This window comes from Neopelma chrysocephalum, unplaced genomic scaffold (genome assembly GCF_003984885.1).
Source record: "Neopelma chrysocephalum unplaced genomic scaffold, ASM398488v2 Primary Assembly neopelma1_71, whole genome shotgun sequence".
Classification (NCBI taxonomy): domain Eukaryota; kingdom Metazoa; phylum Chordata; class Aves; order Passeriformes; family Pipridae; genus Neopelma; species Neopelma chrysocephalum.
In genome coordinates, this window is record NW_020897731.1 from 3,293,690 (window position 1) to 3,310,188 (window position 16,499).

General features: G+C 39.3%; 1 protein-coding gene across 3 annotated transcripts in view; it reads right to left on the reverse strand.

Annotated features, from left to right (window-relative positions):
- The window catches only part of WFS1 (wolframin ER transmembrane glycoprotein), a 33,259-nt gene extending 17,117 nt beyond the window's left edge, over positions 1-16,142 (reverse strand). The window contains exons 1-2 of one of the 3 annotated variants that reach the window (XM_027686548.1): positions 15,991-16,142; positions 13,729-13,905 (exon numbers count right to left, since the gene is read on the reverse strand). In XM_027686548.1, the coding sequence (XP_027542349.1) occupies positions 13,729-13,900 (172 nt within the window). In that variant the 5' untranslated portion in view covers positions 13,901-13,905; positions 15,991-16,142. Of the gene's footprint in view, positions 1-13,728; positions 13,906-15,290; positions 15,308-15,798; positions 15,933-15,990 lie in introns of those variants that run through there. The other 2 variants (XM_027686546.1, XM_027686549.1) reach the window with 2 other exon arrangements.
- Positions 16,143-16,499: the final 357 nt, after the last annotated feature.

The following is a 16,499-nucleotide window of genomic DNA, read 5'->3' on the forward strand; positions in this document are numbered from 1 at the left end:
GATTGCTCTATAGTTCAGTTCCCAATATAGTTAATTCTGCCTTCCCAGAGACAGGTCATACAACACAAATTAGTCACTGGATATTGGAACAATAGCATCATTAATAATTTTTTTCTTTTTTATTCTGTGTTATAAAGTCTTAAGCTTAAAATATAAAATGACATGATATACTTTAATTTTCTCAGTCCCACTCAAAAAAAAACGGAAAAAACTTTATTTGTGATCTGCAAAGAATGAAGCAGATGTATTTGAGTTTGCTGCGTTTATGCCATCATACTACAGAAAGCATTTAAACCTCTGAGGGCCTACAAAAATATCCACTTTTGATATTCAGGCTTTTCATTTAACAAGTTGAAGCTGCCACTTAAAACCCATTTTATTAAAGTATTTATTAAAAAAGACTTGGTACAATGAAACTGATAAAGACCTGTATGCATTTCACAGTCATACACAGCATTCAGAATAAGAGTAAACTAAAACCTACTGTTATTAACTGATAGACTTCAAGGGTATTAGAAACACATTACTAGAGTAATTTCTGTTTACTAGTAAAAAGTACGCTTTACAACTCCAGGAAAAATACTCAGAATATGGAAGTCTAAACACAGCTGTTTATGTAAGCAGATTGTAAACAGGCTGAAATCCGAAGACAACTATTTACTTTCTGAAACTTTACACATTACTTGGCACATTGGCTACATAAAGTAGGATTCCAGCTTTGCTGCTATAGTCTCAAATGAAAATTTAGCATTCATTTTGGCATAGGCAGCCTTTTTACTGTTTGTTAGCTTTTGACCAGAAAAAGGAAATGTTGCTGAAGGAAACATTTCAGTTTTTTAAAGAATGCTATGTTAGAATGCAATTATTGTCCTCTACCTCTGAAATTGTGCCATTAAATTGATAAAAAGGCAGTTAATCCACAGTAGGGGATTAGTCCAAGTGAGATTGCAAGATGCCAATGCTCAGAATTTTTAAGTCACAAAAGAAAGATGCCATCATAGATTAAATAACACATATAAGCCTCATCTTTGGACTGTATCAAAGACTAAAACCCAACAAACTCTTTGACATACGTACAAGGTTTTGACGAATGGACTTACACAATCTAGGTAAGAAATCTTTTCAATGCCAAAGATTTTACAGACAAACAAGAGTACACTGGGGTTGTAATTGTCTGTGCTAGTATTTAAGCACAAATCAATAACAGATGCAATAGACTCCCAGCCTTTCTAGTACCCTTAACACATACAACTGAACCACGTCATGCGTGCATCACTGTAGTTGGCTGACTTGTTGCAAAGCGTCTGATCATGTATTTAGCAAAAATGTTTTTCACACATTTTAGACAAACATTGCTTCCAAAAAACCAGCATTGTAAGTGACACTGTGTATGTATGACACTTTCATTCTTGAATTGCAAAGCCTTTAAAAGCACATAAATAATAATCCTTTCACAGAGAAAAATATTTTAGTTGTATATATATACATAGAGTGGATCATACACACCCTCCCCATCACATAAAACACCCTCCATTTTCTAAGTGCTCTTCTAACCTCTTCCTTCAAAAAAATCTACTACAGTTATTTCATGCAGAAAGAATAAACGGAGTGTATGTTGAATAATAAAAGTGTCTGTTGATTTACTTTCCTACACAAACACATTAAAGCTTTCAGCAGAGTGGATTTACCCAGCACAAGGGAGATTTTAGCACCTTGCCGGCTATTATCACCCCCTGGCCAGGTGCACACAGCTTTCTTGTTAGGTCACAGCTACAGCTGATCCGAATTCCAGATAAAACAAGACGAGAAAGACCACGAACAAGAAGTAACAGAGAGAAAGAACGATGTTTTAAAGGATCACAATTTCTTATGCCTTTTGAGCTTAAAGATCTTATTGGTTTCCACAGTTATTGGAGGACAGCCCTGAGACAGTTATGTTATCATGCACAACAAATCATTTTTTTAAACAAACACAAGCTGGCGACTCCTAAGTGCTTTGAACAGTGAAAGGCTAATGAGAACAAAATAAAAGGAAAATGGAAAGTACAGGAAGCAATAATGAAGTATTCATATGAAATATGTAAGTTTAAAAGAAATTACAGGTTTTACAAATGAATATTAAAGCTCACAGAAACTCTACTGAACAAAAGATGAATGCATTAAGCAACACCCACACTAAGAGCATGAAGGAAATCTGTATGGCATACACACTTTATATGATCATGACTACAATCATTCATTTGGGCTCAGAAAAAGAAGTGACAGGGGTGTGCAGGAGAAGGAGTCAAAAACCCATGTGTTGGGGAAAATAAAGGATCCAAGATGACAAGATATGAAACAAGCTTTCTGGATTGGCCTTCCCATTTTATTAGTACGGCAAGTGTTCCTGAAGTGACTGAAAATAGTCAAGAACAATTAAGCATGTGCACAACACAAGTGATACATTCCTTCCAACCCAGTGGGAATGCACCTCCAAGCTCATTGAATACACATCTAGAAAAATACATAAACATTTCCACTATTCCATGAGAAGATCTGATAGTTGCCATAGGTGAAAACTGTTACCAAGGTGGCCCAGCAAAGCGACCCAAGCAATGGCTAGTAGTCTCACAAAGGATCTTGCAAATTTTACGTTTTTTAAGTACAGGGTTTTAAAATGCAATTTCCTTGATCTTTTGTTTGAATAAAGATGACTAAGGCACACTGACAAAAATTAGGGTAACAAAAAGGCCAGAAAGCAGCAACAATGGCATCAACTCCATCCCAGAAAGTTATACATTTAGGAATGACACATGATTTTAAAGACTTCTAATAAATAATTTAATGAGTTAAGTAGTCAGATAAACGAAAAGACAGAACTTCGTCCCCCTTTTTTTTTCCTAATTGAGAAAAAAAAAGATACTGGGTAAAAAGCCTTGACATAAGACATCCCTGAAGAAGTCAAAAGGTTGGACAGGTGGATCCAGTTCATATTTCCATCTCCAAAGGTAGTGAGTAAGGCCTCTCATAGAAGCCCTCTAAACAAATTTGAATGTAGCCTGTTACACAGATAAGTGAGAGATTAAGAAATAAAATATGAAGAATAGAAATACACAGCTTTCATTCTCCCAGGGGAAAGATGATCGCTTTAGACACACAGGTATATACAATAAGACCTATATCATTCAATGCATTTATATGTGAATGAAAAAAGGAAGGGGGCAAACACAGAGGTGCTAAAGTCTGTTGATGATTCTCTGTTATTCAGGTAAACCACCCCCCCCCAAAAAAAACCCAACCTGCTGAAGGATTTAAGGACTGATTAAGTGATAAAAGGCCAGGTCAAATGCAGCAAACCAAGAAGTAACATTATCACTGCACACACAGGGATAAGCTCTGAACTATTACCACTCAGAATAACACCTTGGAGTTGTTACATAGTGTTTTATGAAAAACACAGCTCAGTGCTAGTAAGACACTATTATCAGGGCTTTAAAACCCGGGGGAAGAAACTAAGGAGCATGATACAATATACATGAAGAATTTGCAAAATGGACCAGGTAAACAGAGAGACTATTCAATGACTTTCCAAATCCAAAAACTAAAGGGCATATATGGATAAATGCCAAATAAACAAGAAAATTTCTAGGCTGAAGGTGCTAAAGAACATTCTGAGAAGGAAACAGCTGATACTGAACACATTTAACATCTCAGTAAAACACGAATAACATCAGGGAAGGACAACATTAGCACTGCATTTAGAAAAAGCTCCCTGGCTCTAGCAGGCATGCTGTAACTAATTGGGTAAAGGATTCTCATGGAAAAGGTAACAAGAATCTTGAACCTGGAAAAGCCTATCACATTCTCCAGTATTAACACTGAGCATTGACTGAGCAACTTCTGTGAGCCTTCACAAACTGTAACACTCCCATGCTAGTTCAGGTAGGAGAGAAGAAAAAGGTGGATGGCATCCAGAGGAAGAAAAACTGTATTTTGTGTTTTCACTACCTTTATTTTAGAAGCTCAGTACATAACATGTGGGTTTTCTACTCATAAGAAGTCACAGATGTCAGGCGTCTCTCTCAGCTTCATGTTATTAACTGACAAGAATAATTGAGATGTTTGATAGAGCAGTAGGGAACAAGCTTTCATCCACAGATATTTGAACCAGCTAAATTACTGGGGTGGGAGCAGGGAGGGAAGAACGTCTTCTTTGACATTAGATCTTCTCCCACACATGAACAAATTCTCCATATACCTTGAAGAGTACTGATGTCTGAACTGAACTTTGTCACATTGCACAGCACTGTACTTACTTGAAGCTTCAGGCATACATCATTTTACTGCCTTAGCAAGAAGGCTTTACTGTAATTGAATCTGAAAGGGAGTCCTGTTTGAACCACAAGGAAAATTACTTGCTTTTACTGTGAGAGGATACTAGTATGCATAACCTATGATTGCTGCTAAACTCCATTCCTCCCACCATGCTCCACAAGGTAAGATGAAAAAATGAATGTGTAGGTGGAGACAGACACGACACAGAAAAGACAGATATAGAATTATTTGTATTTGAAAAAGCCTCTTTCATGACTTTCATTATGATGAACTTGAAGCTGGATTTTTATTTCATCTTTTTTATGTCTAGAGATTTCCATAAAAACATGCCTCTGAAGTGCAACATGCAAAGCTTATCTCATTCTTAATATTAATAAAAGCGCTGAAGATAGGGTCTAACTGTTCTACAATCATTAAATTTAGAACTATAAATGCACTCCGTGCCACAAGTTTCACCATGGAAAAAAATTAAAATGTAGCTATCTAACACAGCACTGGATTAGACTGAAAAAGAAACAGACAGTAACAGATCAAAGCCATGTTATAAATCCTGCCCCAAAGGAATTTAGGGTGGAGCACAGAAAGGACCCTCATCACCTTAAATATTACCATAAATATCTACAATGAATCAACTTGCTGAAAGCCAGTCACTTTTTAATACTAATTTTTCATCCTCCATCATCCTCAGTTTGCTTTTAAGGGCCCTGAAATGTGTTCTGTTCCCTGGCTTTCAATGCCTTCAGTAGAAACAAGCTAAAATTAACCAAAAGAGAAAAAGCATCATTTGGCTTCCTAAAAACTAAGCATTCAGCTGCTGAAGTGAATCCACCTGCAAAAACTCTGTACTTGCAGACTACTTTGAAGCACTGTCATCTTTCAGCTTTGGACGACTGAATGGGACTCTCAAACCACTGTTGTAAGTGAATTGTGTCTCCTATACCTCAGCTTTCATCAGACTTGTTCTCTACTCCTCCATTATTTACCTTTCTCATTACCTCCATTATTACTAGAGTACAGTCAGAAACTGTTATAACTTCTTACAAAGTCAGCAGAGGCTTTACTATACTGTCCAAAACTATGATAGGATTGTATTGTGATCACCTGGTCTTTCTGCGATACAAAAAAACCCAACAAACAAAATATGACTGAAACATCAGAAATAACAGCCTGTTGCAAATATGGAGTTAATTTATGGTAGAAGAGGGAATTTCCTTTAAGAATTTCACAAATTAAATATACTAGCTATAGAAAATAGTTTTATGGTGAATTTTCAGTAATAGTCCATTTGCTAGTATGGAGAAAATTTTATAATATTAGGTAGGGCAACAAGAATGCATGCACATATAAAGTAAATAATGGAAGCATGCTTTTCAAGCAATAAATAATCAAGAAAAAGTAGGAAAATTAATCTTACAGGGGTGCCTGCCCATGTATATCAACCAAAACAGACAGAGAAGAATACATTTTGTGCAAAATCTCCCTACTTCTTTGGGAGCCACATCTTATACAACACTTCCAGTCCCTTTTGGAAGTGTATGGTCATAATTCTCATACAGTGCTACACAGGATTTTATGCAGGAAAAGTTTTTTCTGTAAGTACAAATCTGCTAAGTTAATAAAATTCAATAAATCCAACAATTTCAGAGAACAGCACCAGATTTTGTTTTCACTATGATACATAATACAATAAAAATCATTCAATTTGTTAGGAGATGCTACCTAAGCTTATCTCCAAAGTGAAAGACGTCTGATTTCTGTCACTCAGGAAAAACAGATTCGTCCATGGGTAGAATGTGGTAGTAGTACACTATCAATGTACTTTTGTAAAAAGTTGATCTGTACATTTTGTAACAATAAATGAAGGTTCTAATAGCTTTTGTGTGTCACTCGATTGTACTGTAGCTTTCAGTGTTCAGCAGAGCCAGTATGAGGCTCTAGAGAAATCCTCCTACTCCCTTTTCTCAAGCTCCAAAAGTTCAGTGGTATTGTGTGCAGTAAGTATGTAGGAGTAAAATTTCTGGAAAGACTGACATTCCACTTAAAAGCAGGCATCAAGTGTCACATGTCATAAACATGATTTGTACATATAATGACACAGAGGAACTGACTGGAGAAGAAGAAATACTTAGTACAACAAACATCATTGATTTGAAAAACATTTTTATTAACTTTAGATGCTTAGCTGCTCCTCCAAGAATGCTGAATTCTTTCATCCATTCAGAAGCCTCCCGTGTTCTTATCTTAACTGCAAAGTAAGGGTTTGGTACAATTAAGAGTGCGTTGCATGTTTTTCTTGTATGCCCTTTAACCTTCATAGTTAGATCATAAGATGGTCCTAGCTCTCCCAAGAACAATTAGAAGTATTTATATTAGCATACTTTGGCAGGCATTCTATTCTTAAAGGTGATAACAGGGATGGGAGAGAAGTGAATAATATTCATTTACAAAGGTGTTGAAGTCTGGGACTCAACTCTGCTTTCTCTGGGAGGAGCAATACATTTGTAGATACGGCAATACTCTTAGTCACACCACAATTGCAAGTCATCAAATAGCATTAAATTGAAATGGGAACAACTTCTGCACCCCCACAAAATGAAGGTAAATTGTCAGGAGTGCAATAAAAAAAAGCGTGTAGGTGGAAGACTAAGAGTGATGATATTATAGACTGTAAATTTTAGAAGAGGAGAAAAAAGTTATTTTTTTCTAGCATATCTATTATTGTACAATGATCTTTTAAAGTCATTAAAATAATTTTACACACAACTAATGTGACAGTCCTGCTGTCTTTTCTACGCATGCATCTCTGACTAAATCCTTTATGGATGAGCTGGGATAAATCTAACATGCCCCAAAACGGAAGAGTTACAAATAAATTAGCTGTTTTGTCATTTCTCACTTGATAATCATCATTATTAACCCTCTCCAGCCCAAAAAAAAAAATAGAAAAAAAATAAAAAAATTCAACCTACAGAAAAGCAATGCAAGAAAGAGTTGAGACCATAAACCTCACCAAGCCCACATATTTTTGTAGGTGCAGACCTAAAGTTTTCAAAACAACCTGCACAATGCACATGAAATTTCAGCAATTCTGCAGTTTGAGCAGTTCACCACAGAGCCACTCCAGCATTCATTAGCTTACCATCAAAACAGAGTGGCTCTTCAAAAAGGCCCATTGCAACTCTTTAGCAAATCCACAGTGTCTTAAGTAAGCACTTGTTATAATTAACTAACTTTGCAAAGGATTCCTTTTATCTCCCAGTTTACAGTTTCCAGTCTCCTGACTTTTGCAATGAAGTGGGCCTGCTGCTGCTGCAAGGGGCCCTCCAGCAGCACAACGGACTCCAAGTCTCTCCTTGATTCCTGTAGTGTCACAGGGATTTGCTGCGGTTTTTTTGAAGATGAATGTACAGGTATTAGGTACTTTCAATGTTTTCCTCCAAAGCCATTGCAAAACATGTCCAGAAGTTAGCGGTGCTGGCTGCTGCTGAGTGCAGATGCATTGCATTAGAGAATTGGTTCAGATAAGGAATGTATTTTTAACTTTTCAACAGTTCCCCTTTAACGCATTTTGTTTGCACAGTGGAACACAAATATTGGATTCCTTTTGAAGGAAACTTAATTGAAAGGTTGTATTCCAACCACTAGATTAAATTTATAAATGTGTACGATAGAAACCTCGAATCCTTAACTCCAAACAATTTATAGAGCCACTCCCATTTCGTTACATACTTTAAAAATTTGAGCATAGCTCTTCACCTTCTACCCTTCAACTGCTCATTTCTATCCTTCCAACACCCTAGGACTATGCTAGAAAAAACCATTTTATTATCAAACAGATTAGGAAAACTATCCACCTGAAAAATAATGGGTAAAGATTGAGCTAGGGCACTTTTCTTAATCCGGTTCATTGTGTGAATGCGAAAAATTGTTAGCAGTAACAGTATCTTTGTTATCAGCAGAAAAAAAGCCATTGCTGTAAATAGTGAAAGAGGCAAAGATGGAGAATCTTTCTTCAAATAAATGGGTGTCCAATCCTACTCCTACATATGCTACAACCACCAGCATGCTATTGACAACAATAGCAGCAGACTGAAAAAGCCAATTTCCATTGTTCTGCAGCAACTATGATGATGTCTCAAAATTTTATCAGAAATACAGTCATTAACTTATTTTTTTATAGAATCCTTTCTCTCCCACAGCAATGCCTGGCAAATGAGCTTTCCAGGAGCCTTAGTAATTACAGGTGAAGTTTGAAGGGGCATTAATAAACTGACAGTCAAATTGTTAAGTAATTAATACTTCAAGATATAATATGCCCCTTCAAACAATCAAAGGTTTTTCTGAGATTTCTTCAAGCTTTGCACAATCATTTCACTTTGCCTCAAGAGTTAGTCTACAGTAGCAAGCTGCCAGAAAGTGAAGACACAGAAGTGCTACAACAGAGCTCTGAAGCAAAGGTTTTCTGTAACTTGAAGTGGAAGAGGCTAACACTCAGAAAATATTTGTAAATTAGAGAGGTTCCCTATTTGTTAGCTATCATTTAGCAATGTGTTGGAGACGCACTGTTGTAAATTGTTATAATGCACCATAAACTGATTAGAAGACCTTTTTTTTTACTATTTATAAATTCTAAGTCACTCAAATAATAAAGTAATTCTCTTCCAAGAGATATTCAAAAACCTCATAACCTAAGTACGTGCAGAACTCTGCATAAACAAAACAAAACTAACATTAGTTCCTTAACCAACATGATGTTTCTTCAAGCACTGCAACTCAGCTTTGCAATTCCTCCTCTCCAACCTTATTGGCTAGCAAATGCGCATGAATGATGTAAAAAACACATTAAATCTGTTTTATCCATATAGAAAAGAAAGCTATCACCCTCACAGTGCCCCCAGTTTCTCTATCCTAGTTTGACCACTTTTACCTGCTGAATGGCAGACAGTCAATTTTTAAGAGAGACACTTTACATGCTTGAACGTCCTTAAGCATCACAAGAAATGGTAGCTCCTCCAGATGACCTGCAGCACAATAAACTCACCCTGGGGTGAGAGTTAGTCCAGTTCAAGCTACCATTGTGACTGACTTGAAGCAGTCACTTGAATCCTGACATCCCAGGCAAGTATCCAATCACCATCGTATTTTGAGAAGTTCCTCTCAACTCTGCTTTCCTTTCATCTGATTCAAAAGAAAAACATTCACTGGGCCACATAAATCTACTTTCTCGCTCAGCAATACAGACCACTTACCTGGAGTGTGGATTCAGGTATCTCTTTCAAAAACCATTACATTAATAGCAGCAGCGCTACAGATACCCACATGCTAACTAAGCCACCATGTTGAAGGTGCTTTTTCCCTCTCTGTTCTGTGTACAAGTGGAGGAAATGGTTCCAAAAGGGGTATTGCACTTGAGAGACATAAAAATGTCTTTGGAGATTTGAGTCTTAGTCTGTTCCAACAGACTTCACAAGCAAGCAGACACCGATCTTCCTTGCTATACACGAACTCTCCTGTAATTTGCTTACATGGATGCTGATGACTCAATGGTTTCAAAATTTCAGGAGCTCTAATTAGTAGTGTATATGCTTTGCTCACTAATAAACTTCCTGTCCATGAATATCCTTGAAAGAGTAACAACGTTTTTTTCTCATTTGTTTGTAAACATGAGAGCTGACATATTCATATTCATTCCATTCCCTATAAATACACAAAAGTCAATAACATATGTAGGCAGAATGCAACAGTTTTGGATAGAAATATGAATATGCTTCTTTTCTTTTTTAACTCAGCAAAACCAGTTATCTATAAATTATCCTAACAACTGAATATTTTTTCATTAAATTCAGATTTGATTAGCTCAATAAATTCTCAAACCACTGTTACCTTGTTAAAGGAATTATATGAGGAATAACATAAACACTATCCAATGATACATTAGCAGAATATAGACTGAAGGATTACTAAGAAAAAACCTGTAGTATAGGAGTTCAACCCCAAGAAAGTACCTGAGCAGCTGAGGATATGTGAGTGCTTAAGTGCTTTACTGAATCAGAGCCAGGGCACTCATTAATTTGCTGGATTATGCTGCAAGATATGGATAATGCTACAGGAATAGATGATGGGTGTTTCCGGGAAACAAATTACTTAACATTCACTTTGATTATTTGGCCTTAAAACACAGTGGGTATCAATAAAGGCTGGAAGAAAATGCACAGATCAGAAATGCAGATACTTTAGCAAGAATATTACAAGAATTAGTAGAAAGGTTGAGGTTGGAAGGGACCTCTGGAGGTCACCTGTTCCAACCCCTCTGCTCATGCAGGGCTAACTACAGCTGGTTGCCCAGGACAGTGTCCACATGGCCTTTGAGTATCTCTAAGGATGGACACTGTGACCTTCCCAGCCAACCTTCTGAGGGTGCCAGTGCGTGGTCACCCTCAAAAAACTTCCCTCTGATGTTCAGAGAGAACCTCCAGTGTTTCAGTTTGTGTACAGTGCCTCTGATCCTGTCCCTGGGCACCACTGGAAAGATCCTGGCTTCATCTTCTTTGCACCCTCCCTTCAAGTATTTACGTACATTGATAGAACCCCCCCGAGCCTTCTCCTTCTCCTGGCTCAACAACCCCAGCTCTCTCAGCTTTCTATCACAGCAGAGATGCTCCAGCCCCTTCATCATCTTTGTGGCCCTTTGTTGGACTCACTCCATGTCTCTCTTGTACTGGGAAGCCCAGAAGTGGATGCAGCACTCCAGGTGTGGCCTCACCAGTGCTGACTGGAGGAGAAGGATCTCCCTCCACCTGTGGGGCAATGCTTTGACTACTGCAGCCCAGGATACCAGTAACCCTTTTTAGGGGAAGGGCACATGGACATGTGGTAGAAAGGCCTGAGATAAAACTGCCCTTCAAGATAATTGAGATGTACATTGTACATCTCCCAATCTCTAACAGAAATCATAGCTGATTTATTAAAAATTAAATTACTTCTATTACAAATTTAAGTTTATATAATTTTGTGCAAGATATTAAAGTCATCAGTAAAGAGGAGTGTTCTACATATTTGATAATATTTATTGAGATGGCTTTCTGTATTTCAATGTACTGGTCTTTTCTGTCCTCCTTTACATCACTCAGAGTTAGTCATGATCATAGTGACTAATCAAAATAACTGACTTCTTAATCTTTCAAGAAAGAAATCAACAGAGCCCTTCTCAGAACATCTGGTCTAGTGATATTTCCTTTGATACAATCAAACCACAACATGCCATGGCTAAGAAACCAAATCTTTTGCTCTTTCTAGACCTATCAGCAATTTGAATGTTATTTATTGGTAAAGGCTCTAGTGATTCCAAGGAACACTTCCTCTGTCAGTTATATTCTGAAAATTGCTGAAGTGCCAATTTTCTGTTTGAGATATCACTTTCTGTCATATTGGGTTTTATATGCACATACATCTCTGTGAATTTGTATTTCTATTTGCACTTCTTTCTGATGTACTACTAAAATCCCAGTTTTTAAGTCCTGATGACCAGTGCTGCTCTAGGTGGAAAAAAAATTCTCTAATTCCTTTCTTTTAAAAAAGTTTTCAATTCTAGAAATTGTTAGCATTATGACAAATGGCGTAACTCTAAAATAACCATAGAAGAAAATACTGTGTTACATGTTACTGAAGACATGTCCATCTAAATCCACTAAAATCTTGGTTGTTAGAGACTCCAGCATGACACAATGGCAATGGTAGCTCATTCTGCTGCACTAAATACTTGCATATATTAAGACATGGATGGAAAGGGCAATGACAGTGGCAACAAGCACCAATAATATTTTAACGGGAAGAGATTTAAAGCAATCAGGAATGAGTCACAACTGAAATGGAGAAATACATCAATGGTCAAAAGTCCTCTTTTATAGGGGCACAAATAAGAACATCTCTAAAACAAAACTGCATAGGTAGACATCATTAGTAGACACATAGGCCTGTGAAGAGAATTAGGATAAAAATCAGTATGATGTTAGAAGTCCAGTATTTGTGTAGAATAAGGAAATCTCCAAATTAGCCAGAAAAAAACACGTGACAGAAGCTATGTGCAAAACACCGCTAAAATGCCCGTATTAATTTTCAGAATCTTGCACGAATGTGGGCACCAACAACAGAAATCTATGTACTGCTCTTTCAAATCACATTATAACTAAGCCCAAGATAACATTATACCATATTCGTATTATAGTTCCTATTCTTTCCCGGTTGAAGCATATTAAGAAACTGGAGAATGAAGAATGGAAGAAAACATACCTGTTAGCACTGATTCTAAATTAATAATAACGTAATTAATGTTAGAAGTGTCAAGTCTCCCTAATTTCTCAATTCTTTTACAGGTGGGCTAGATGAAAAAATTGGTAATGAACACTGAGGAATCTTAGAAATTCGGGTATCCAAAAAAATAATTTCCTCCACCTGGAACGTGCCTTTTAGTAGCAAAGAACCCAGAAGGTCCCAGTAGTCAATTCTGAATTAGATGCACACAATAGATGTGCTAACACAGTCACAATATTGGCCTGAACTATGTGCAGAGCTCAGCTGCATCTGATTCATGGCACATAGATATTCACACATTTAATAATTTTAAACTCTTGGATAGCCTTATTACCTTCAGCACAGCGACTCATATTTGTCAGTCTAAGGACAGGCACATAAGCAGTTTCACAATCAAAAGTCAAATTTTAAAGAAAGTTAAAGAGCAGTCATTTTTCTAGACCTTGAACACAAGACTGTCTTGCTCAAGTGTTAGATTACAAACTGAGTTTAAAACTGGAACTCAGTAGCTGAATATATTTTTTGTTTTATATTTTGTACAAGACATTTCTCTCATCCCATCAGTTTCCACAGTCTTTTAAACTCAATGGTTTCACAGTGAGAGGAAAAAAAAAAAGATCATTCTGCCTTTCACACTGTATGATGATTGTAAACCCAAGTTCTTATCTGACGGCTAATATTAACTTCAATTCTGGTTCATATATCAGCTTATTATTCCCTGTCTACATTAAAGTAGTATCTGTGCATCCACATTAGAATTCATATTAAAGCTATAGTTAGCACGTGATCTAGCCAAATAAAGAAATGAAATTGAAATTATGGTAGTATTATGATAAATTTAATTCTTCCTGCCAATTTTTCCAACAAACTTTTTTCCTATTGCTCTGTACACATATGAAAAATTGGATAGGAAAATTTGAAAATATGCACAAAGTAAACTGCAGAAGAAAAGTCTCTTCCACAAGAACAGGTTAAAAGAAATTGGAGAAATTTATGTTCCTACTTTACGGTGTCTCTTTAAACAGTTTAGAATACATATACACCAAATAATCTCCCCGTGTTTAACATAAGCCAATTTAGCATAAAAATTGCTTTCATACTTACCATTTTTTTCAGTTTTCTCTCTGTTACGGGAATAGTCACGAACTGAAGAAGTTGCAGAATCTTCTAAAGATGTGTTCTCCCTGTGGTCCACAGGAGCAGCGTTTAGCTGGGACCTTCCAAGATGCTGCTGGGGGCGAGAGGGACTTGAAGCAGTATCAGGAGTTGAATTCATTTTAGCTGCCAAAGAAGAGAATAATGACTAATTATCAGATAATAGGGTCACAATGTAAAACCAAACTAAAAACTTAAAATCTGAACGTATTTGTATAATTAGTTAAACAAGAAGCCTAAAAAAGGACAAGAAGGCAGATAGCAACTTCAAGGTTTATTTATACATTCCTGAGTAATTCCAAGCATGGGCAGCTATTGTTGAATAAGACTGACCATATACACAGCATTGTGCCAGAATAGGGACTACCTTTTTTCCTAACTAAATAAGAACTGATTTTCAAATGTAAATAAACACTAAAATTAATTAATCAATCCTGTAAATGCCGTATATAAATAACTTCTTTGAATCTAATGTTCTACTTACACATGCAAGAAATAAAGACTAGCCCCTAACTTTTTACGGACACACCTATAACAACAGAAAAATTCACTTCAGATCAAAGGCCTGGTTAACTGCCATCACCTAACCAGGTGACAGAGAAAGACAATAAATATTAGAAAGCAAAGGAGGAAGAGATGTAGAACTCTGCGTGGAAAATGAGAAGGCGGACACCACCAAGGCTGCTCTTTACAGACATTTCTAATTGAAATACAATGGACCAAAATCAGCTTACTTTATTTACTACTATATCCATTTAAAAAAAAATGTATTTACATGCCACACTCAGGTAGGGAGGGAAAGCCTTTATGGCTCCGTACAAGAGAAGGTCATTTAACTGTAAGCCCTCTCCTAAGGAATGAGGGGATCTCGGTTCCTTAGTAAAAAGTTCCTTAAATAAGTAAACTTTAATAAAAGTGCTTACTGAAAGTTTAGCTTTTACAAGACAGAAGTATCAAGATATGCATATACTACCACAGTGTAACATATAGTTGCTGCTTAAGAGCAACTTCCCTGAAGTCAAGCAACTTTCAAGGAGCATTGTAGAAGGTATGTGTCCCCAAACTATAGTTTTTAATTCCAGATAAATACAGAATTAATTCACAGTGCTGACCTGAAGATGTCCCTGTAAAGATGAAGGTAGTACAGCCAAAACCAAAGATACTACATAAGTCAGTCAACAACTTTTTCCACTTAAAAAACACTAAAATCACGACGGGATGCTAAAACTACCAGCAATATCACCATTGCAGAACATATTCTTTTTAATTTGACAACTTGGTTGCCAAAATTAAGCTTCCCTAAACCAGAATATATTTCACTGATACAAGTAAATGCATTTCTGTATTATGTTTCTACATCAAGTTATAAATAAACCAAGACAGTTCAGTTCAACCTTCAAACAGTCCTCGGAAAACACAGAGATTAAAATACCTTCCCAGTAAACCAGCACGGGTATTTTTAACCATCATACAATCACAAAAGTTACTTTGCCTCCAGTTTTAAACTTGACCTTAGCGCTTTGTCAGAGGGACAGCCAGGGCAGTCAGGCCGCGGCCGCAGCGCGGGGGATGCGCGGCACGGGCGGGTCCGAGTCCAGTCCCTTCCCGAACAGGCACCGGGCGGCACCGGCACTTCTCCGGCACAGGGCGGGGAGCAGCCACGCCGCGCTTATCCTACGAATGGTACCAAGTTTCCCTCCCGCGCCAGCAGAAACCAGCCCTTATCTGATTTGAGGATTTCCTCTAAAAGTCTGGGAATGGGAGGCAGGGCAAGGCTTTGGGGAGCCCGGGTTTGTTCACAAGCCGGCGGGCGTTGCAAGGGGAGCCGGGGGCCGCCCGGGACCGCCCGCGCTGCGCTGCCGGCAGTGACTCCGCACCCCCCGGGGACGGCCCGGAGTTCGCTCGGCCTCGCTCCCCGCCAGGTCCGGGAGTGCCCGGGCGGCGCTGCCGCCCCGGAAGGCCGGGAAGGGGCCCGGTAGCTCGGGCCGTCGTGCGCGGGGTCCCGCCCCAGACGCTCACCGAGCCCGACAGGGCAAAGTCAGCAGCGCAGATTCCCCCGACGCTCCCCTGCGCCTCCGGAGGCAGCCGGGCGCCGACTGGGGCGCCACCGGGAGCCCGCAGCCCTCGGGGGCGGCCCCGGCCCGCCCATCGGCCGCGGCCCCCTCCCCTCCCCGCCGCGCCGTGTGAAGGGGTGGCGCGGCTGCCACTCACCGCCCGACGCGCTCGGGGAGGGCTCCGGGGAGGGCCCGCCGGGGCCGGGCGGGGCTGGTGGGAGGAGGAAGAGGTGGAGGCCGCGGCGCAGGGGCGGGCAGCGGGGTGGTGAGGGCGGTGCGGGCGGTGCGACCTGCGCGGGCTGTTCGCGCGCAGCGGCACCGGCAAAGAGGTTCCCCTCCGCTCGGCCCTGGGGAACGTGGGGGTATCACGGAGGCGGCCGGGCGGGCTGGGGCAGCTCCAAAATGGCAGCGCTGGAAGCGGGGCCGGTGCCGAGCGCGCGGGGAGGCGGTGGCAGCTGGAGCGGTCCGGGGTGCGGGAACAGCCCTGCTCGGGAAGGGCCGGCGCTGCCGAAGGGGCCGGTGTGGGCGAACAGGGAGCGGCGGGGGCTGCTGCCCTGCAGCCGGGTGGGATGAACCAGAGCTTCCCCCTAAGGCAGTGTTCCTCCGTGGACAGCAACAGGAGCGAAGGAAAGGAGGGAAAGGGCGATAACCCAGTAACTTATTCCT